Source organism: Rhinatrema bivittatum, chromosome 7 (assembly GCF_901001135.1).
Source record: "Rhinatrema bivittatum chromosome 7, aRhiBiv1.1, whole genome shotgun sequence".
Classification (NCBI taxonomy): Eukaryota; Metazoa; Chordata; class Amphibia; order Gymnophiona; family Rhinatrematidae; genus Rhinatrema; species Rhinatrema bivittatum.
Window position 1 is genome coordinate 223,983,164 of NC_042621.1, and position 23,441 is coordinate 224,006,604.

The 23,441-nt window shown below is 40.8% G+C and overlaps 1 protein-coding gene and 1 long non-coding RNA gene across 2 annotated transcripts in view; one reads left to right on the forward strand and one right to left on the reverse strand.

Moving 5' to 3' along the window:
- On the forward strand, positions 1–2,518 carry LOC115095769. Its single transcript, XR_003857864.1, has 2 exons — positions 1–507; positions 2,382–2,518. It is a non-coding gene; the product is annotated as an uncharacterized LOC115095769 (long non-coding RNA).
- The window catches only part of FFAR4 (free fatty acid receptor 4), a 27,185-nt gene continuing 5,573 nt past the window's right edge, over positions 1,830–23,441 (reverse strand). Inside the window, exons 2-3 of the mRNA XM_029609896.1 lie at positions 21,863–21,991; positions 1,830–2,692 (exon numbers count right to left, since the gene is read on the reverse strand). Coding sequence (XP_029465756.1) covers positions 2,300–2,692; positions 21,863–21,991 — 522 coding nt within the window. The 3' untranslated portion in view covers positions 1,830–2,299. The remainder of the gene's footprint in view (positions 2,693–21,862; positions 21,992–23,441) is intronic.

Here is a 23,441-nt window from a genome sequence, read left to right on the forward strand (position 1 = left end):
GGTAATTAGCGCAAATTGTGATAAATGCTATATTAGCATAAAAACATGCCCCTTTTGCTATCACATGTGGTACTTACCGCATTTTGATAAATCCACCCCTATGTATGGCACTGATAGTGAACACTTAAGGCCAGATTCACTAAGTTATTTTCCCATAGACACTGAATGGAAGAAAAGCCTTTGTAGATCAGGTTCTTCATCCCTGCCTCCCGTTCCTCCTTCCCTGGTTCTTACAATAAGTTGGTACCTGACGCACAAGTTGGTAGCCATTTGTCCAAGGTCATAACAAGTTTCTTTCAGAGTTTCCAAGTGACCCAGTTTTGGGGGGAAGACTTTAGGCCAGTTCTGACTATTATGCTCCCTGCTGATGTATTTTGGAACCTGTAGTGCTGATTTCAACTAGAAAGAGAAAAATTTAAAATACCACAATTCAAGTTCAAAAACCACGACTGGACAATGTCTCTCTTCAGAAAATGGGTTCATTGGAATCTCTGTTTTTTGGTAGAGGTAAGTTTTTAACTTGTATATTTTAATGATTATGGATATATATTATTATCAATTGCTTTCATAGTTTGTACTGATTAAATAATAAATAAGTAAATAAAACTCAAGTCTGCTGATTTCCAGTCCATCACTAATGGCTGGATCATTTTATCACTGGATTAGGCCTTATAACAACTCCTAAACTGGAACTAAGAAGCCTTTCTTACTATAGCTATTTGCCCAGGGTAGTAGGTATCTGGGTTGCATCTGATTAGGGATATTGCTGCTCTTTGAATCTTCCCTTGGTCACAATCAACTTTGGATTAAGTCCTATGAGAAGAACCATTTTATCCATGTTTTCTAGTCCAATGAATTGATGATAGATGTATCTGCCAGCTGAAAAAGGAAATAATCTGTAAAGTTGAGAAATACTGTGATATTGTGTAAAATTATTCTGAGCATTGCCAGGTAAACTCCATTATGTGAACTGGATTTCAAATTTTGGCTTTTGCTTTGAATTAGAGCAATGTGGGTTGAAAAGGTAATCTGAGATGCTTGAGGTCCTGAGTTGCTTGTGCTTGGGAGGTTGACAGTCATTAAGGGCGGTTGGGTCGGGAGGAGAAAGCAAGGCAGGGAATAAGGGCAAGGCAGGGAACCGGTGTGATCTGTATTTCATACAGGAATGTTGGTATATAAGAACTCTAAATAAATAAATAAATAAATAATATGTATTTTGATGGTATTGGTAATTTATTGTAACCCGCTTTGTTGTATATGTAATTGAGGGAACTCAAGAAGAAGTAATAAATAATAAATAAAGACAACTAAATTAATAATTCATTTTAGGCACTGCATAAGATAAAAAAGAAAACTTTTTTTTTTGTATAAACGTTTTATTGGATTTTGCAATATCAAATGTACAAACAATCTGGGAGGTGTGGGTTACTGCAACACCTCCCAGTTCTCAATCAACCAAAAAAACAATTGGTAGAAAACATTTTTCATGGCACCTCCACTTTAATCCAAATGAAAAGAATGAAACTTTGTACAATACAGGAATAAAGTAAGAACCTTAGGTTTATTGTATATCCAATTAATTATACCTTTATTCTCATTGAAATAGAACCTACCTTGTTATCTTTTGTTCTTATTCCTAGGTCTCTCTTCTTTTTTTGTCAAAATATATTTTATTTCTTAGGAAGTTGTACTTTTATGAAATAAAAGTTGTACACTTTTTTATAGTGGATACACAGCTTTACTAAAAATCTCCTTTATTGTGTCCAAGCATCAACTATTCATGCTATTTATGACGTAATGTGAGTGTGCTGTCTGTAAAATGTTCTGGGGAAGATCAGCACAGCAACACCCAGTTTACATAGATTCATCATGTTGGGAATGGCCAAGTTATCTACTCAGGAGTGAAATAAAACAAAATGAAATTATAAAGAGTCTCCTTTTCCTTAAAACTGATACCTAACTCAATCTAAAATATTTTTGGCTAGTACTGTTGCTTTAAAAAAAAGTTTCAACTGAATTATTTGGTTGAGCAGGATATTATAAAACCTTGAGTTGCACGTTTTGACTTGGTTATGTCCATTATTTGCAAAATTTAATTAAAAAAAGATTTAACTATAAAAACCTTCACAGAGATCGATAATACAAAATCTTTAAAGATCTGAACTACGCCATATGTTTATCCCAAAAGAATGCACAGCTGGCTTGTCCACCAACATTTTTAAAGCACTCACTTTCTATAATGATTGATAAATAAAGGGGGCGGTTTCAATGAAGAAAAGACATATTATATACGAAGCAATTATTTTCCTGTGATACTTGGCTGTTCATTTTTGTTTCTCTTCTCGATCATTTCTGTACTGTCTGTTTTTCTCACTGAGAAGCAGAAAAGGACATTCCTCCATTCGTCTTTGAACTGATGAACATCATACAACACTGGATTTAAAGCAGAATTACAAAATGTGAACGTCACGATCCAAAAGAAGAGCGAGGACGAAATATTGAAATCCTTCTTAATGTTCCGAACCAGGATCAGGAGCACAGTAATGACAATTGGACTCCACATGATGAAGAAAGAAATCATCAGCGCAAGCAGAGTTCGAAACAGTTTAAAATCTTGTTGGGAGACTCGGACTTGATGATGCTGGGAATATGCTGCACTCTCGCTTAAATTTTTTCTTGTTGTTTTTGTAATCTGTAGAAAACAAAGCAGTTATTACACTACTGGATGAGTATCCTCTCTGAGTCTGATTTATCAAAGGGGAGGGTTGGGTGGAGAGGAACACATTAGAGGCATGGTTATATTAGTGCTTCTTCTCCATAAATCACCAGGGCAATCTGCAGCACATTCAGGGCATTGTTTTGTTTCGATGGTGCACACAAGGTGAAGCTTTACTGTTGATGAAATAGTAGCAGTTATCATAACCATATTCACAAGTTCTAGGGTTGGAGGTCTTGTAAGAACGTAAGGCACCCTCTGTAATGGATCCCTGCATAGTGAGCTGCTGTTTCTAGGTTGCTGCCTTAAAATGGCATCAACCTGAATGCAGATTTTTAATCAGGACCGGATTTGGGTACCAAATTCTGAAGGTGTCCAAAAACTGGGACTCCCATTTCTGCACTCTGCTTTTCAGGGGGAGGGGAAAACATGAATCTGTTACTCTAAGCCCCTCTGCCTATGGTCCCCATCATCTTAAATCCAGCCCTGTTTTTATTTATTTCAGATGTAACTCCGTGCATTTTCATTGGTAACGCAAAGCAAGTTACCTTCAGGTCCCATAGGTATTTCCTTGTCCTCAGAGGTCCTACAATCTAAGGGCCCTATTTACAAAGCATTTTTCCCACAGACACAGAATGGGAGAAAACCGTTAGTAAATAGGCTCCTTACTTTGTATCTGAGATAATGGAGGGTGAAATGACTTGCCCATGGCAACAAGGAGCATCAGCACGATTTGAACCCTGGTTTCTCTGTTCTCAACCTGCTGCTCTAACTACTAGGTGACTCCTCTAATCCTTCCAGGCTTTGTTTTAATACTCTTTTTCTTTTTAGCCTAGTTACCTATAGGGAAACTGTCCTTATAGGATTATTAAATTCCACAAAGAAGCCTGTAAGAAATGTTTTAAATACATAAATAAAAATAAAGGTCAACAAACAAGATGTAGGAGACACATTTTAAGTGTACAAACTTAATACATCTGTGACTAGCTTTTGAGTGCTAACCTTGCTTCATCAGTTCATTGAAGAAACAGTGCAGTTGCATTCATTAACTAGATAGACTTGGGTGGGGAAAAGACAGCACTTTTCCCTCAAAGTTAGATACAAAAAACAGGTCAATTATTGGAGATCTACCATGTACTTGTGACCAAAATTGGCCACTGTCAAAGACAGAATACTGAGCTCATAAGAACATAAGACTTGTCATACTGGGTCAGACTAAGGGTCCATCAAGCCCAGTATCCTGTTTCCAACAGTGGCCAATCCAGGTCACAAGTACCTGGTAGGATCCCAAGTTGTAGATAGATTCCAAGCTGCTTATCCCAGGGATAAGCAGTGGATTTCTGCAACTCCACCTTATTAATGATTTATGGACTTTTCCTCCAGGAATTTGTCCAAACCTTTTTTAAATGCAGCTATACTGATAGCTTTCACCACATCCCCTCGCAATGAATTCCAGACCTTAATTATTTGTTGAGTAAAAATATATTTTCTCTTATTAGTTTTAAATGTATTACTCAGTAACTTCATTGTGTGTCCCGTGGTCTTTGTACTTTTCAAAAGAGTAAACAACTGATTAACGTTTACTCGTTCCATTCCACTCTTTATTTTATAGACCTCTATCATATCTCCCCTCGGCTGTCTCTTCTTCAAATTGAAGAGTCCTAACCTTTTTAGCCTTTCTTCATAGGGGAATTGTTCCATCCCCTTTATCATCTTGGTTGCCCTTCTCTGTACCTTTTTTAATTCTGCTATATCTTACTTGAGATGTGGTGACCAGAACTGAACACAATACTCAAGATGAAGTCGCACCATGGAGCAATAGAGAGGCTTTATAATATTCTCTGTTTTATTCTCCATTCCTTTCCTAATGATTCCTAGCATTCTATTTGCTTTCTTGGCCGCTGGTGCACACTGAGCAAAAGATTTCAACACATTTCAGTGATGACACCTAGATCCTTTTCCTGAGTTGTGATTCCTAATGTGGAACCTTGCATTTTATAGCTTTAATTTGGGTTACTTTTCCCTAAATGCATCGCTTTGCACTTGTCTACATTAAATTTCATTTGCCATTTACATGCCCAATCTCCCAGTTTTTCAATGTCCTCTTGCAGTTCTCACAATTCTCTTGTGATTTGACAACTTTGAATAATTTTGTGTTGTCGGCAAATTTGATAACCTCACTTGTTGTTCCCATTTCCAGGTCATTTATAAGTGTATTAGAAAGCAGTGGTCCCAGAACAGATCCCTGGGGCACTCCACTATTTACCTTTTTCCATTTGGGAAAATGTACCAATTAGCTCTATTTTCTGTTTTTTATCTTTTAACCAGTTGGCAATCCACAATAAGACACTGCCATCTATTCATGACTTTCTAATTTCCTAAGAAGTCTTTCATGAGGGACTTTGTCAAATACTATCTGGAAATCCAGATACACTATATCAACTGGTTCACTTTTATCCACATGTTTATTTACGCCCTCAAAAAATATAGTACATTTTTAAGATAAGATTTCCCTTGGCTAAATCCATGTCGGCTTTGTCCCATTAAACTATGCTTATCTATATGTTCAGCAATTTTGTTCCTTATGATAGTTTCTATCATTTTGCCTGGCACAGACATCAGACTCAATGGTCTTTAATTTCCTGGATCACTCCTTGATCCTTTTTTAAAATTGGTGTTACATTGGCACCCCTCTAGTCTTCAGGTACCATAGATGATGTTATTGATCGTTTACAAATTTCCAATAGCAAGTCCACAATATCATTTCTCAGTTCTTGCAGCACTCTGGGATGTATACCATCTAGTCCAGGTGATTTGCTACCTTTTAGTTTGTCAATTTGCCCTAGACCATCTTCAAAGTTCACTGAGATTTGTTTCAGTTCCTCTGAATCATCACCTTTGAATATTATTTCTGGCATGGGTATATTTCTTACAACTTCCTCAGTGAATACTGAAGCAAAGAATTCATTTAGTCTCTCTGCTATGGCTTTGTCATGTGCTCCTTTTACCCCTTTATCATCTAATGGTCCAACTGACTCCCTCACAGGCTTTTTTCCTTGAATGTACCTAAAGTTTTTATTATGAGTTTTTGCTTCCACGCCAAGCTTCTTTTCAAATTCTCTCTTTGCCTTCCTTATCAATGCTTTGCATCTGATATGCCAGTACTTATGCTGTTTCCTGTTTTATTTATTTATTTATTTTATTTTATTTATTTAATTTTATATACCGGCAACCGTTTGCACATCGTGCCGGTTTACAGATAACTTACAACAATGGATATATAGGCAAAGCCTTTACAAGGAACAGTGTTTAAACATAGCTCAGAAACAGAGCAAAAACTAGCAAACTTGTGGAAAGAGGGGTAGGGGTGGTCGAGACAGGGGAGGGGGCGGGGGGGAGGGTGGGTGGGTGAAAACAGGTACAAAAGGAGAAATATGTACAGGTACAAAAGGAGTAATATGAACAGGGGTCGAGAGATTATTGACGTATACATAGGTTATATTATTTCTTCAGTTTTCATAGGTTATACATAGGTTATATTATTTCTTCAGTTTTCTTCATTCAGATCCCTTTTCCCTTTCTTGAAAGATGTCCTTTAGATATTTTAGCCTCTCTCACCTCACCTTATAACTGTGCAGGTAGTTGTTTAGCCTTCTTTCCACCTTTTCAAATGAGTGAAATACATTTGTTCTGGGCTTCCAAGATGGTATTTTTAAATAACCTGAGCTAAACTGTTAACCTTTGCAGTTGCTCCTTTCATTTTTTTCCTAATCATTTTCCTCATTTTATCATAGTGTTATGATAACATGTGTTTTGTGGATCCTTGGGTGCTGTGGAGATGACCACGCCCATGGGGAGGAGCCCCGTGAGGAGCCACAGCACTGGGCTAGACTTGTGCACACAAAACACAGGATAATTCTTTATTATACAGCTTGAAGATTTCCACCAGAGGTGGCAGTAGTGAGGCAGTCTGTGGTTGTAGTCTCAGGGACCTCGGCAGAGGGAGCCCTTCTCTCCTAGATGACGTCAGGAGGTTCTGTAGCAGGTCTCCCAGTGAGGAGATACTGTGGATGAGATAGACTGAGAGTTAGAGTACTCACTAGGTGTTAGCTGTTGGTATGCGATTGCACCAGGTCTGTTGTAGAAGGTACAGGTACCGAGGCAGGGAGAGCAGGGAGAGCAGGCCCTCGAGGAGCGAGTACCTGTTCCCTGAAAGGCACCTGAAATAAAGCAGAGGGCCCTCGAGGAGCAGGTACCCAGGTTAGCATATACCCCGAAGGGCAGAGAGAGAGAGAGCTTCCTGCGGCAGCACAGAAGCAGCAGAGTAGTGTAGACAGGAACGGATTCGAGTCCTTGCTAACTCAGGGAGCTAGCAAATTGATGAAGTTAATATACCCGGATGGCGTGACGTCAGCATGAGGGAACGCCCTCGAGCTTCGTGCCAAGGGTGGTACAAAGACATGGGTTGCGCGCGCACCCTAGTAGGTACCTGGGAGGAGCAATGGCGGGATGCTGCACCATAGCCATTCTGGGGACGCCAGAGAGGTCAGCTGGAAGACACGACGGTAGCCATCTTGTCCAGGTAAGCGGGAGGAGTCGAGAATAAGGTGAGGCAAGCGGGGCGAAGCCGTCGAAGACTGACGGACGCAGCATATAGTCACCTTTTTGAAAGTTAAATGCTGTGGTAGTAGATTTCTTTTTTGTGCTCCCTCTAGTTATTAAGTCAAATTTGATAATGTTGTAATCACTATTGCCATATGGCTACAACACTGTTACCTCTCACACCAAATCCTGTGTTCTGCTAAGGACTAGGTCTAAAATAGTTTCCCCTCTTGTTGGTTCTTGTACCGGCTGCTCCAAGAAGCAGTCATTTAGTTCATCTAGGAACTTTACTTCTCTAGAATGTCCTGATGTAACATTCACCCAGTCAATATTGAGGTAATTGAAATCACCCATTATTACTGTGCTGCTGATTTTATTGTCTTCCTTAATTTGTTTTAGCATTTCATTGTCTGTTCATTCCGGCCAGGTGGATGGAAATACACCCCATTACTATTTTATTCCCTTTTTCACCTGGCATTTCTATTCATAAAAATTCAACATTGCATTTTGTTTCCTGCAAAAATTGTAAACTATTTGACTCAATGCTCTCTTTAACATATAATGCCACTCTCCACTAGGGATGTGCAGAGCAAAAGTTTATGTCCATATGTCCAAAGGGGGTCCCATTTGCGGTCAATATGGACATAAACAGAATTCAATGAGTTGGGTATATGTCCATATGTGCAAATAAAACTTTAAACCCCTCACCCTTTTTAATCCCCCCCCCCCCAGACTTACCACAACTCCCTGGTGGTCCCAGCGGGGTCAGGACGCCATTTCTGACCAACTTTGCAAGGAGCACGTGACGTCGGCGTCACGTCGGAGTGACGCGGCGTCACGTGATTCCCCGTGGGGTCACTTCCGGGATCCTCGTTCGGCCCAAAAGGAACTTTTGACCAGCTTGGGGGGGCCTCCTGACCCCCCCAAGCTGGCCAAAAGTTCCTTTTGGGCCGAACGAGGATCCCGGAAGCGACCCCGCGGGGAATCATGTGACGTCGGCGCCACGTCGAGTGACGCGGCGTCACGTGATTCCCCGCGGGGTCGCGCCAGAACAGCCCGTTCGGCCCAAAAGGAACTTTTGGCCAGCTTGGGGGGGCCTCCTGACCCCCCCAAGCTGGCCAAAAGTTCCTTTTGGGCCAAATGAGGATCCCGGAAGCGACCCCGCGGGGAATCACGTGACGCCGCGTCACTCGACGTGGCGCCGACGTCACTTGCTCCTCGCAGAGGATTGCAGAAATGGCGTCCTCACTCCTCGCTAGTTCACCAGGGAGTTGGGGTAAGTCTTTGGGGGGGATTAAGGAAGGTGAGGGGTTTAACTTTTAATTTTGGATCAACAATCGCGATTTCCAACATATCCAACATAGCTATGTTGGATATGTTGGAAATCCAATCGTTTATGTCTCATCACTTTTTTAAGTAAAAAAAAAAATATGCGTAGCGTTTTTCATATGCGGTCAATACGAATGCACACCCCTACTCTCCACCAATTTGATCCATCCTACCATTTCAATATAATTTGTACCCTGGTATCACGGTGTCCCATTGGTTATCCTCCTTCCACCAGGTCTCTGAGATGCCAATTATATCTTCCTCTTCATCCAGTGCTATACACTCTAACTCTCCCATTTTATTTTTTAGACTTCTAGCATTTATATAGAGACATTTCAAAGTATGTTTCTTGTTTGTATTAACAATCCACTCATCCGTTAACAGGGGTAATTTGGAATCTTTCTGCATTTTACTTAAAGGCACTGGGTCCTCTTTGGCATTTATTGCAACCTCTACTAGGATGCCATGTTTTCCCTGTTCTCTTAGTATCCTTCAAAGATACACCATTCCGAACCATATTCTTCTGAGTGACTATTGACTTTCCTGCTTCACTATCTCCATTTTAAAGGTTAGTTCCAGCTGCCTGGTTCCACTTTGGTTAAGGTGGAGCCTATCCTTTTAGAAAAGGGTCCCTTTCCCAAAATAAAGTCCAGTTCCTAACAAATATTAAACCCTCTTCCTTGCACCATCGTTTCATCCATGCATCGAGACTTTGGAGCTCTGCCTGCCTCTGGGATCCAGAAATTGGAACAGGGAGAATTTCTGAGAATGCTACCCTGGAGGTTCTGGATTTCAGCTTTCTATCTAAAACCCTAAATTTGGCTTCCAGAACCTCTCTCCTAAACATTCCCATGTCATTGTTATCCACGTGTATCAAGACAGCTGGCTCCTCCCCAGCACTATCTAAAATTCTATCTATGTGATGTGTGAAGTCTGTCACCTTTGTACCAGGCAGGCAAGTTACCAAACGATCCTCATGGCCATCAGCCACCCAACTAACAACCTTCCTAATAATTGAATCACTAACTATAATGGCTGTCCTAACCCTTCCCTCCCGGGCACGTACCCCTGGAGGATACTACATCATCTAGGCAGCAACTCCTGGCTACAGGATTGCTTCCTATCTCATTAAGCTGATGCTCTCCTTCCAGGTGATCTTTCTCTTCCAAAGCAGCACAGGGGCTTCCAGATTGGAGGTGGGACTTCTCTGTCCCTGAAGGTCTCCTCTATATACCTCTCTGTCTCCTCCAGGTCTGCCACTCTAGCCTCCAGAGATTGGACTTGTTCTCTGAGGGCTTGGAGCTCTTTGCACTTAACGCACACATATGATCTCTTGCAGGCTGGAAGATAATCATACATGTGGCACTCAGTGCAAAAGAATGGAAAACCTCCCTCTCACTGCTGGACTGCTTCCTGCATCACGTCACTGTTTACCCTTCTGCACTGAGAAAACTGACCATTAGTTCCATGCTCTGTTTCCTATCTTTTAACCTGTTTGCAATCCACAATAGGACATTGCCTCCTATCCCGGGACTTTTTACTTTTCTCAGGAGTCTTTCATGAGGCACTTTGTCAAATGCTTTCTGAAAATCCAAATACACTATACTTTTACTTTAAAGTTTAGGAAAGCCCCTTCCACGGAACTCCCCCTCCCCACCCAGCTTCCCTGTGATGCCTGGGTTCCAAATGGAGCAGGAGTAACCCCAAGTTATTTCTGCCCCGCTGGTGTCAGCTGACCCAAGGCCGGTGCCACGTTGGAATATGGCACCAGCAGGGCAGGATAAAGTGACGATTTCTCCTGCCCACCTTTGGACTCAAGGCATTGCATGTAAGCGGGAGGTGATCTGGGAGATGGAAGAAAGCCTGGGGAGGGGGGACTTTTTCAATGTTAAGGTGCATTTAGTTGGTATGGGGGGGGGGGGGGGAGGGGAAACAACCAAACAAAATATCCTATCATTGACTTTGCCTATTTCATTTGAAAATAAAAGCACAGGTGCAAATTTCTATACCCTAGAAGGAAACTAGGTATCATGACATAAGAACATGAAATGTGCCATGCTGGGACAGACCAAAGGTCCATCAAGCCCAGTATCCTGTCTCTGAAAGTGGCCAATGCAAGTCACAAGCACCCGGCAGGATCCCAAAGAATAGATCCAATCCTTCTTGCTCATAACCAGGGATAAGCAGTGGCCTTCCCAAGGCGTAATGGCTAATAGTGGTTTATGACCTTTTCCTCCAGGAACTTATCTAGACCCTTGTTAAACCCAACTACATATCATTATTTTTTTAAGGAAATATTGGGTTTACTTCAATATCACTGACATTTCTTTCCTCTGGCACCACATACATTTAACCACCAAGGATATTTGATCAAACCTCTCCTAAGGTGCACCAACGTTTATACCCATATCACAATAGCAGCATTTAGCAATGAATAACCCCGGTCTGCATAGATGTAATTCATTGATAAACCTCATTGTGTACGTATTTCTATGGAAGAGCAAATTTAGATCCACAAAAGCCCATTCGCAATTTGAGCCAGTGCTAATCAAAGTGAAGTGATTACTTTACTAATATTTCAATAGCCACCAGCAGTAGATATCATTTTATGCATTTATGTTATCTGAAGTATGGGCAACTTTGTTTACTCTATTACTAGATAGCTGATTTTTAATGCAAGGTAAACAACCAGTCAGCTTCAACTAGGAATAGCATTTGTTGTGTTAATATTAGTCTTTTCATTTCTATAAATCACCATTGGCTAGCAAGAGTACAGAAGTTTCAGCATTATTGAATCACCTTGCTACCAGTATCTCTGCTAACATTTTCACCAGGTTGTTTCCAAGGCTCAAGAGCTATTTAATTCATATGATTCTGTTACTGAGGCATACTGTTCTCAGGGCAGCTATTTGTGAAATGGTTATTAACGTTATATTATGTTGTTTACCTCTGTTGTGTTAGTATAGTATAGTCCTTATAGCTCCTCTCTTATTACTGCAGTAAACCACATTGGTTTCAACCTTTTTGCTGGATTTTCTATATAGGTATACTGGGGCCTGAACTTTATGCAGTTTCCTCTTAGGCATTTCTGTTTTTCTGTCCATATCCTTTCCTCTAATCTCTTCCATCCATTAGCTCTAGTAAAATCCATCTGTTTTATGCAGGCTTTAAAAGAAAATAATAATTTAAAATTTTGCCAAGTACTCTTTATCTGAAATGATGAGGTCCAGAATAAACTCCCTGTCTGGCTGGCCCTTAAGCATCTGCCACTGTGTCCAGCTTCTTTCAGAGTATTCAGAAGCAAACCCTCCAGTTAGCAGTACTGTAAGTTCTGTCTATTCAAAATTCCCAGTTGTAATAATATGATCCAATCTGTCCATCTTCTCTACCTGTGTAAGTGCTCCCATCTAATTTTTCTTATTTACAGTTCATGTCTTACAGCAGATGCAAAAATGATATTTTCTCATTCTTATCTTCCTAATTTCTAATCCTAAGGGCTTTTGCTACTTGTTTCCCCTCTAAGAACCTGTTTGAGATTGCAGTTTTAATTCACAACCCCTTCTGTTCTCTTGGGCTTATTAAAGCAAGAGGGTAAAATGATCAAGGTTTGTTACCAGTCCATGCAATTGCAGCTAGGGATGAGAATGGAGACAATTTTTGGTTCAATTCATTCGTTTGGTTTGCTTGGCTCAGTGACTCATTTCAGTTGGTTTGGGGCCAAAAAAACCCATTAGGTTTTTCATTTCATTAGTTCATTCACTTCCCATTAAGTTAATGGTTGAAGCAATGAATAGTAGCATGAGCTCAAAAATTAGGGATTTCTATTTAAGTTTAGTGAAATTTGAAGGTATATAGCAGCAGCAGGAAAAAGAGCACTCCAATATATCAAGTGTGGGGCAAAGTTGCATCAAGAATGTTATGGGCATCTTCTGGGACCAAGAAACCAGGGGTGATTATATTGTTCAATAAAAATGTAACTTTTTTGTCAGAAAGTGTTATCATTGACCTGGAAGGGTGTTTCCTGATTGTTAAGGGCAAGCTGATGGGGAAATCTTTGTGTTGTCTAATCTATGTAAGAACATAAGAAGATGCCATACTGGGTCAGACCAAGGGTCCATCAAGCCCAGCATCCTGTTTCCAACAGTGGCCAATCCAGGCCATAAGAACCTGGCAAGTACCCAAAAACTAAGTCTGTTCCATGCTACCGTTGCTAGTAATAGCAGTGGCTATTTCTAAGTCAACTTAATTAATAGCAGGTAATGGATTTCCCATTGTGCTATTGTGCTCCCAATGTTTATGATCATGACTTCTTTGGGGTTCTGGTAGACAAACTGGCTGCCTTCGACAATTGCCCATTGCTTTGTGGGAGGGCTTTCAATATAGTGCATGATCCTTCTTTAGATTGGTCCAAATGAGCCCGAATGGACCGCTTGTCTAAAAATAAAGGCATTCCTTTAATGTTTAGCCGACTTAATGTTCTTTATGTATGGCGGATCCTTCATCTGCAGGATGTGCACATGCCATGCAATCTAGAATTGATGACTCGTGTCCCAGCAATATTTTTCTAAAGTGATCTCAGCAGTCATAGGACCGTTGGAAATATCCGATCATGCCATGATATGGGTGGATATACATATGAATAAATAACAGAATAGGGTTCAAAGTTGGAAATTCCCTGCCCATATGTATGAGAATGTTCTTTTCAAGGATTTTTTAAGGAAAAAATAGGAGGTGTTTCAGGAATCAGTCATGAACATCAGTCTAACCCAGCCTTATTTTGGGACATGGCAAAAATTGTCATACAGGGTGAAGTGATTTTCTTCATAAGTATAAGAAGGACCTAAATAAAAAATTCTCCAATGGGAAAAAGAGGTTCAAAAAGCTAGGATCTGTCTAGCCACCACACATACTGAGGAGGGAAAAGCTAAAGTGCTCTAAACACTCTGATACATCAGGGAACGAAAACAATCCATGTTTTACTACAAATTTAGATTACATCAGTATGGGAATAAATCTGGTAAAATGTTGACTTGTCTTCTAATTAGGAGACGGGAGGGGCAAAAATGTATTGCTGCGGTTCGGGACCAGAATGGAACTGTAGTTAATTCTACAATTAATTCTACAATTAATTTCCTGTTAATTGTATTCCTTGGTTACTTGTAAGGGCTCCGCCCAAAAGTTTTTGTTTTTTGTGAACCGATACGATGTGCGAACGGCTATCGGTATAGAAGGGACTTTAAATAAATAAATAAATAAAATAAATAAATAAAAAGGAAATGCAAGAGGTATTTTTACAGTTTTTTAGAGATTTATATAGTGTGAGGACTGGGAAAATCAATGAAATGTGGCAATACCTGGACAAAATCCCAATGTCACATCTATCAGAAGTACAGAAATTTAAATTGTCATCCCACAAGCTAAACTATATAAAACACCAGGGTCTGAGAGATAAGGCGGGGGGAGCTCTATAAAATATTAAGTTGCCAGGTGTCTACCCCACTAGCTGCTATGTATCAAAGGACCGATAACTGAGGGGCATTTTCAGTATGGTGCCAATAGGGCTCTAATTACATTACTACCTAAACCTGGTAAGGACTGGTATCAACCAGAATCCCACAGACCTATTTCGCTTCTCAATTTTGATTTGCAGCTCCTGGCCAGAATTATGGCTGAAAGACTACCCCCCCCAATTCCTGATTTAATTTTAAATAATAAGGTGGGTTTCATATGCCATCATCATTCGATGATTAATATACAGAAAATTTTAGCCTCTCTCATGACTATTAAAATGTCAAATGTGGAGTCTTTGTTTGTCAGCTTTGATGCAGAGAAAGCATTTGATCGGTTTGACTGGACACAATAGTTTATAGTCTTGAAGAAAGTTGGTATTAATGGGACATTTCTTAGTATGGTATGGTCGCTGTACTCTGCTCCCAAAGTGGCAATCTTGATTAATGGAGGGCTGACTCGGGAATTTGAATTACAGAGAGGAACACGGCAAGGGTGTCCCCTCGCCCCTTTATTATTTCTTCTTTCCCTAGAAGCTTTGCTCATTTCTTGGAGGAGGTCCGAGGAGTCAAAATGGGGTTCTCAGAGTTTTAAATTGCTGCATTCATGGATGATATGTTAGTTCATATCACAAGCCCCATCGAATCTCTGAGATGTTAATGCAGGAATTCTCAGTCTTTGATTCCTTCTCGGGGTTGAAGCTTAACTTACATAAATCTGAGGGCATGGCGACTTCACCAAGCGTGCGGAATTTATGGACACATAAATACTTAGGAATTATACTCCCTTCAGATTTTAACTAAGCTGTACCAATTTAATGTCCCACCCTTGATGATGCAGCTGAAAGCTAAATTTCAGCATTGGCAGTCCCTGCCTTTGTCGTTGGTTGGACAGATTAATCTATTCAAAATTATTATTTTTCTAAAATGGTTGTATAAGCTGCAATTATTGCCGCTATGCATTCTTAAAAGGGATCTTCTGGTGATATATAAGTTGTTATCTAAATTTCTCTGGCAGGGGTGGAAACCACGGCTTAGAATAAATCAGCTCATGGGTACCTGGAAAGCAGGGGCTATGAGGCTCTCAGAGCTAAAGAAATATAATTGGGCATGTTAATTACGCCACCTTAAGGACTGGCTTTGGGATATTGACCATTTTACTCCTTTGGATATGGAGAGGCAGGTAGCTTCCCTTCAACATCTTCAATTTTTATTATATGCAAGGTGTGTCAACATTCAGCCTGGTGTTAAAGCTGGAGATCTGTTCCTGGTAGTGCAGAAAATATGGCAGAGTCTTTGTGAGCAACTGGGCCACTCCTTGGTAATCTCCCCTTTTTTACCACTCTTTGTCCCAGGAAATCAGCATGGGGTTATTAATTCATGGGGGTTAAAGGGTTTTTAGGAGCTGCAACAGACATTTGTTTTACCAGCAAGGGACATGCTTGCTTATTTACAGCTATGGAACTTTCTTAGCAGTTTGGGGAATCTGATGGACACTTTCCATGCGTCCAACTGATGGACATTTTCTATGTCCGGTTGGAGGAATTCTTCTAGATTGAAGACTATGAGAAGGTGAGGGTCTCTAGGATATATAAGTCCTTACTCACTGTTCGAGTATCCCCGGGCCCTGAACCCCTATTGACTCAATGGAATAGAGATTTATCAATTGCACATACAGACACATAATTGCGTACCGGATTTAAGCACATTAAAACTTTAATAGCTAACATAGGATTGCAAAAGATGAAGTTCAAATTCTTAAAAAGAGCCTACATTTCTCTGGTTAGGGCTTAGAAATTAGGGTACGTGACTACTGCCATGTGTCCAACGTGTAAGACCGCTAGGGGGATAATTGGTCATACTTTTGGACATGCGTAAAAATCAACAAATTCTGGGAGGAAATTAAAGATGTTTTTGAACTGTTACTTGAATAAAGTATCTCTTTTCACCCAGAAGGGATCCTTTTTGATGATCCTACCTTCTTTCAATTTCAAGGGAAAGGTATTAGCAACCTTACGTGTAAGGTTTGTCTAGTAGGGAAAAGGAGCAAAAGGCCACTCGGTTAAAAGAAAGAGGAACTTCCTGGAGGTTTGGAGCACATAATATTCAGAGACTTTCCACCAATATTCGCAATTTGATTTAGAATGACCTGCAGTTATAACTCCCTTACTGTGGCGCTACCCCTGAGACATAGTTATGTTTTGTAATGTTCTTCACTTTGTTCCTACACTAAATATTCTGCCTGCCACTGCTTCATTTAATGCCATAGACTCTTCTCGATTGTACAGTATTGTTTTGGTGAGGGAAGGGAAAGAAAGATGTTCTTTGATATGTGGTGTAACCTGTTCTATGGTTAGGGGAGAAAATGTTTAAAATGTTTCTTACATATCGGATGCTGCGGGCATAAGGGTCAGCGCAAGCTGCCTGTTGTTTGCTTTCTATTGATAACTTTTCTGAATAAATAGTTTGAACATTAAAACCTTTCAGGTATCTGAAGGTCTGCATCATATCTCCCCTGCACCTCCTCTCCTCCAGGGTATACAGATTCAGATCCTTCAGCCTCTCCTCATAAGTCTTCCCATACAGACCCTATACTATTTTGGATATCTTTCTCTGGACCACCTCCATCCTGTCTCTATCCTTTGTTGAGATATGGACTCCAGAACTGAACACATTACTCCAGGTGAGGCCTCACCAAGGGCTTGTACAAGGGCATTATCACTTCCCTTTTCTTACTGATTATTCCTCTCTCTATGCAGCCCAGCATTCTTCTGGCTTTAGCTATTGTCCTATGTCCTGTCACAATGCCTCACCACCTTCAGATTGCTAGACACTATTACCCCAAGGTCCCTCTCCCAGTTTGTGCACATTAGTCTTTCATCCCCCATCACGTACAGTTCTTTTGGATTACCGCATCCCAGATGCATGACTCTGCACTTCTTGGCATTGAATCCCAGCTGCAAAATCTTCGACCACTCTTCAAGGTTTCTTAAAGCACTTTTCATTCTCTTTACTCCTTCAGACATATAGAATCATCTTCAAATTTTACCTTCTATCTCTTTTGTAATGTTGCTCACAAAGATATTGAACATAACCAGTCCCATTACACACTGTTTCCTGATAGTCAATCAGTTTGTAATCCACTCTACCACCTTAGCACCCACTCCCAAGCTTCTCATTTTATTCACAAACATCTTGTGTGGGGCCGTATCCAAAGCTTTGCTAAAATCCAAGTAAACCACATTGAGTGTTCTTTCTTGATCCAGTTCTCTTGTCACCAAATCATAAAAAAATCAATCAGATTTGTCTGACAGGACCTTCCCTTGGTGAATCCATGCTGCCTCTGGTCCAGCAACCCACCTGTCTGGAGATAGTTCACTATCTTTTCCTTCAGAAAAGTCTCCATTAATTTTCCCATCATCGAGGTAAGGCTAACTGGCTATAGTTTTAGCCTCCTCTCTGTTACTGCTCTTGGAAAGCAGGACCACAATTGCTTTTCTCCAGTCCTGCAGTACCACTCCTATTTCCAGGGACCAATTTAACAAGTCTTTCAGCAGACCTGCCATCACATCTCTGAGCTACCTTTGTATGCTGAGAATTACCACATCTGGCCCCATGGCTTTGTCCACTTTCAGTTTTCCTAGCTCCTCCAATACATTCTCTTCAGTTAATGGGGTTGCCTCTACCTCACTTCCATCCATGCTCTTGCAAACCAGCAATGGTCCATCTCCAAGATCTTCTTTAGAGAACATTGATGTGATGTATTTGTTTAATATTTCTGCTATTTCTTCGTCCTTCTCCACACATTGCTTCTTAACACCTTTCAACTTCATTATACCACCTTGGACCTTCCTCCTTTCTTTGATATTTCTGAAAAATGTTTTGTCACTTTACTTTGCCTTTTTGGCAATCCTTTCTTCTGCTTGACCTTTTGCTTTCTTGATTTCTTCCTTTCTCTCCTTCATTTTCACCCTCACTTTCACCACTGATATGAGGTTGGGGGGTTGCTTGCCTGTCGCCTCATGGGAGAAGGGGGCCAAGGGATCAGCTTGGGAGACAATGAAAGTGCCCTGCTATTTTTCTGCATCTATCAATTCCTTCAGGACTCAGATGATGTATATCACTTTGACCTGCTGGGTATCCATTACTGTCAGATGCAACAAGTGTACAAAGCAACAGATCCCCTCATAGACTTCATCTGCTTTCTTCATGTTAGCACCATTGTCTGTAATAAAAATAAAGGGAACAACAGTCCTATCTCTCTGGTCTAGCTGCCAGACCCCCATCATCTTCCTTATTGCGCCTAAGATATTCACCAAGATATGACTGATATCCATCACCTGGGTTTGCAGCACAGTCCACTTGTACCTTGTTCTTCTGCTCCCACTAAATCTGCTGCCTGCCTACCTCCTCGGCTTGTTGCCCTCAATGTGCCATCAAAGAAAGAAAGACACGTGTAGGATTCTGGCTGGACTACATGTTGCTGGTGAAATGAATGCTACTCCTCTCTACCTTGGCTAGCTGTGCTACGTGCAACCACAGCACTGAGTGTATAGAGCAGGGATAATTGTCTATTGAATGTGATCCAGGAGGACACTTGTAACTGGGAGTTAAGAGGTGCAGCAGCCACTTAAATCCCATATAATTCATGATCTGCAGGAGCTGGATATCCAGGGCAATCATTTCTCCAAGAACTGTGTCACCACCTTTGATTAATTCTGCTTCCTACTACAGGACCTTGATGTGCTAAAACACCCCATTTCCTCCATGGTGGCTTGTCACTGATATGGGGTTGGGAGTTGCTTGCCTGTCACCTCATAGGGGGGAAGGGGCCAGGTGATCAGCTTGGGAGATAGACTTCTCCTTTTCCGTGGTTTTCCTGCTGCTGCTTTGAGTGGTAGGTGCCTAGGTGGAGTCCCCAGGGTAGTACCAGCTGCCTTCCTTAAAACCAATGCCAAAGGGTGTTCTTTTTTAAAATGATGCTGCATGCCACTGTTTACAAGATAGCCCAGTTTCTTTTCTCTACTGATGGCCTAGCAATAATGAATGCATTCTGCAAAACTCTGATCCTCCCTAACTCTTAATATGCCTCCACACCACTGACATCTTACAGGATTTCTTCTTCCTCTCTGGATGCTTGAGTACTGCTGCTGGGGCTGGGATTGAGGAATGACTGGGAGAGAAAAGGCCAGGAATATCTCTCATGCTTTTCTCTCTCTTCTTGGGGGAGTTGGGGGGGGGGGGGAGGGTGATCTTTGTCCCGAAGTATTGCTTTCTGCCTCCTGTTGCTGCTCACTAAAGAATGGCATGTTAGTAACTTGATTTCCCAAACCCTCCTGAGCTACTAGGAATTCAATATTCCAGACATGATTCATCTGAACCTGTATTTTCTCCAAGTATCTGCTGCAGACACTGCTCAGGAGGAATCAAGGGGAGTTCTGTGCTGATTTTGGATGCTCCATTCCTAGTGCCCCTGCCCCTCCAGGGCTGATATTACCCACCACTGTCTCTTCCTTCTCTTGCCTCTGCAGCATAGAAATAGAGTTGAGAATGGGAGCAGGTAGCAGATGTTTTCCCAGCTTTAGCTTCTTCTTACCTGACCCTGCCTGTGATTTCCTTCTGCTAAAAAAATGTACTATTAGCTTGGGTGGGACAGTTCTGGTCTTCTCACTGCTATCATCAGTAGTGCTACTTGTGCTCACCCTGGGTCCCTTGTCCTTTCCCATTGTTTCTACTATTGCTGCTGCCACATCTACCTTTCGCTTCCTGTGGCATGATGGAATCTGACTCAGTTGTTCAGTCATGTGGAGTGGCTAAGAGTTTTTATTTTATTTGTTTTAATATGCCCGACTATCTTGATTAGTTGATACATTGATCCAGCTCACTTTAGGACTATTTTACAGCACAACCAGAATATTGGACACCACCAGAATACCCCTATGTAATCTGGCTAAATTTTAGCCAGATAATGAGTTATCTAGCTAAATATTACTGGATAAGTGGGTGAACTATTCTTAAATTGGCACATAGCTGAGTAACTTACAAGTTATTCAGGTAAATGCTGCTGAATTATGGACCCCACTGTTTTTTTATTCTGCCTGTTCAATGATGCAGTAAATTTGTAACACTGAACAGACAGAAAATAGAATGTCTCCTTTTACGCTCTTACACAGTGACACTGTGTGACTACAGGAAACAGTAAAGCCCACCTTACGTTAAGTTTCTACTTCCATTTATTTTTAAATATTTGTTTTCAACTAGTTTTTTGGCTCTAAGAAAGAGCTTCAGAAGCACAACCTCTCTGACTGAAAACCAGCAGAAAAATGAGGAATCAATTGCAGATTGCTTTCAATTTCAAGTTGAAAAACAATGAGGAACTTTGGAATGAAATGCCAACTGAATTAAGACTACAGTCAGATTTTAAGATATTTAAGCGAAACCTGAAAACATGGTTATTTAATAGGGCTTACAGTATAGATGCATGAAAACAGTTTTAGTGCTTTTACCTCTTACGTGTTTTATATTTTACCTGTTTTACTCTTATTGTTAACCTGTGCTAAGACTGTATTTGTATTTTATGTATTTTAATGTTATTATCTAAAATGATGTACTTATTTTCTTAAAGTTTGTAAACCCTTGTGAAAGTGTTAATTAAACGACGGTCAATAAAACCTGTTAAATAAATAAAATAAATTGTCAATTTATGCAGGTGCCAGCTGGGATAGGCTACTTAAAATAATGCTTGACCTTGATTAATCCTGCTCCTTCCCATCCCACCATAGCTCCATTTAGTCTAGCTTCAGTGGCTCCACTGGCTTGCCTCGAGTAGAAAAAAAAGCTTGCCTCATAGACTTGAATGAGATCAGAAAATTAATATTTTCATTATTTTCAAGAGCACTGACCATTTGTTTAATTTTCAATGAAACAAAACAAAAATGTCCTGTTTTATTTTGGATTACCCATTTGTTGCAAACAAATACACATTGCTTGCTACAACTCATGATGTTTCAGGGCTGAGGAAGCTATGAAAGGTTTGAGCCCAAGCATCTGATTCTGACTCAGCTCAAAAGCCTGGTACATATGAGTTGGCCAGGTTTACTCCACCTGCTCCTCATTACTCCACCCACTGCCACTACTCTCTCCCCCCTTTCTATTTTTATTTTTTTTTATTTAAAAACTCTTCTATACCGTCGTTAAGTTACTTAACCATCACAACGGTTTCTAACCTTGAAGCTCATAATGTGGGAGTAAAACTAACTTTAAATGGGGATGTTGTTCAGGTTAGGAAGAGTAACAGGTCTGAAGAATTGTCTTACTCTTTCACGGTTCACGGTGAATTGTTTTTCATAGTGAAACATTATGATAAAATTCTACTATGTTCTATTTTCCTATAAAGATTAATTTTAGTAAGATTCTCCATTAGTGTCTAATAATGCACACTTAAATTTGTTCAATGGAATTTATGTTGCAGCTTTGTACCTAAAATGAATTTAGGATGCAATTATTAGAAAACATTTCATATCTACTGTGTCTTATTGTTGAAGTAGAAATGGTTTTCTTTCAGCACCACTTACTGCTTAAATCAGCAAATTGGCCTTTGTAATTAACACAGCCCTGTTAGAACTTTGCCATTCAAATCGCAGTTAATGTGAGAAATCACAATATTATTAACCTACTGCAAGTCTTAGTATATTATTATAAAACATACCTGTAAAATTTTGGAATAGCTGATAACAATGCTTAACCCCGGTATTAAAAAGTCAAGAATGACAAAAGATACATCCCAAACGATTTCTCCAGCAACACTAGGCCAAATTAATGTGCAAATTTGAACTTCCTGTTGACAAAACAAAAAGAATAGATCAGATACTTTAATGTTGTAGCATCCAACAGAGTGAGATTATTTTAGTATGTGATCTGAAATAGGAGTGACCAAAGGCATTGGAACAGACTTGGTCACAGGAACCATGGTCCCACCAATTTTGAGCATTGGCAGGGTAAGCTACTTCTTGTCTACATACAAATTGACTCCTTTCCAGTCCCCCAACTCTATCCTGCTACCTGCTGCAGTGTTTTGCTTCCCTGCAATCCTCCCCCTTCTGTGCAGCTTGCTTGTGGCAGAAGTTATAAGATGTAACTTCTGCCATGAGCATGTTGCACATAAAAAAGCACCACCTTGTGTAGGTCCTCTTTCTCATGGACATCTTCAGTGCCAGACCTGCCCTCTTATGCTGTCATCACTGTTGCTGCCAGACCTGTCTTACTGTCAGACCCGATTTTCTTAATGTTGCCACCACTGGATTTGACTTCCTTAACACCGCTACCGCCAGACCTGACTTCTTTAATACGGCCACTGCCAGACCTGCCTTGCCACTGGATCATCAGTGCTTCTAGGAGATCCAGAGGGAATCGCACCAGTACTCTTCCAGACTGGAGACATAGAGGTGTCATCCATCTAGACAAAAGAGAGAGAGAAGAGAACTGGCAGGCAGGGGGTGGGGGCTGGAGAAGAGGAAAAGAAAGGGGAGGGAGCAGGGGAAGAGAACAAGGGAAGAGAGGATGGGACAGGGGTGAAAGCAAGGGTAGAGGAGGGGCATGAAGAGAGAGGTGGGGAGCTGAAAGAGATGAGGGCTTGGAACAGAGAGAAGGGGCTAATAGCAAAGAGAGAGAGAGAGAGAAGGAGGAGAGGGAGACTAGAAGCAGGAAGAAAGAGGAGAAAACTGAGAGGAGACAAAAGAGGCTTCATCATTTTTGTGGGGGAGGGCATTGTACTGGGGCTGCTGGGCCGTCATCATTTTTCTTGTGGGGGAGGAGGTGGGTATTATGTTGGGGCTGCAAGCCTTCACTGTTTTTCTTGTAGGGGTGGGTAATTGAGTATAATGTTAGGGCCACGTAACCAATCTTTTTATTGTGGGGGATGATAAGTAACATAACAGACCTCGCTCCCCACAAGAACAATGACTGGGGTCTGGCTTAGTATGGGAGTGTACCAGTTTTGCATTGCATGCAGACTCTGGCTTCTTGGGGTTAACATTTTAGCTTTATTGCATATTTCTGTTTCTAATCCATGATCGCTTATTTTGTATTTGGTGAGGGTCATTTAGCATGTGTGACCAAGGTGCACTGTATCAGTCCGGCTTGTTCTGCTTTCCAATCTGCACCTACCAATAGAAGGTGTTTTGGTGTGCCAGCGCACACTGGGATGTTTGTAGGGCAGTTTCATTTGACAGATCTCACGGAAAATTGATAATGGTGTTTTGCTGAGATGTTAGTAATGATGTCAAATT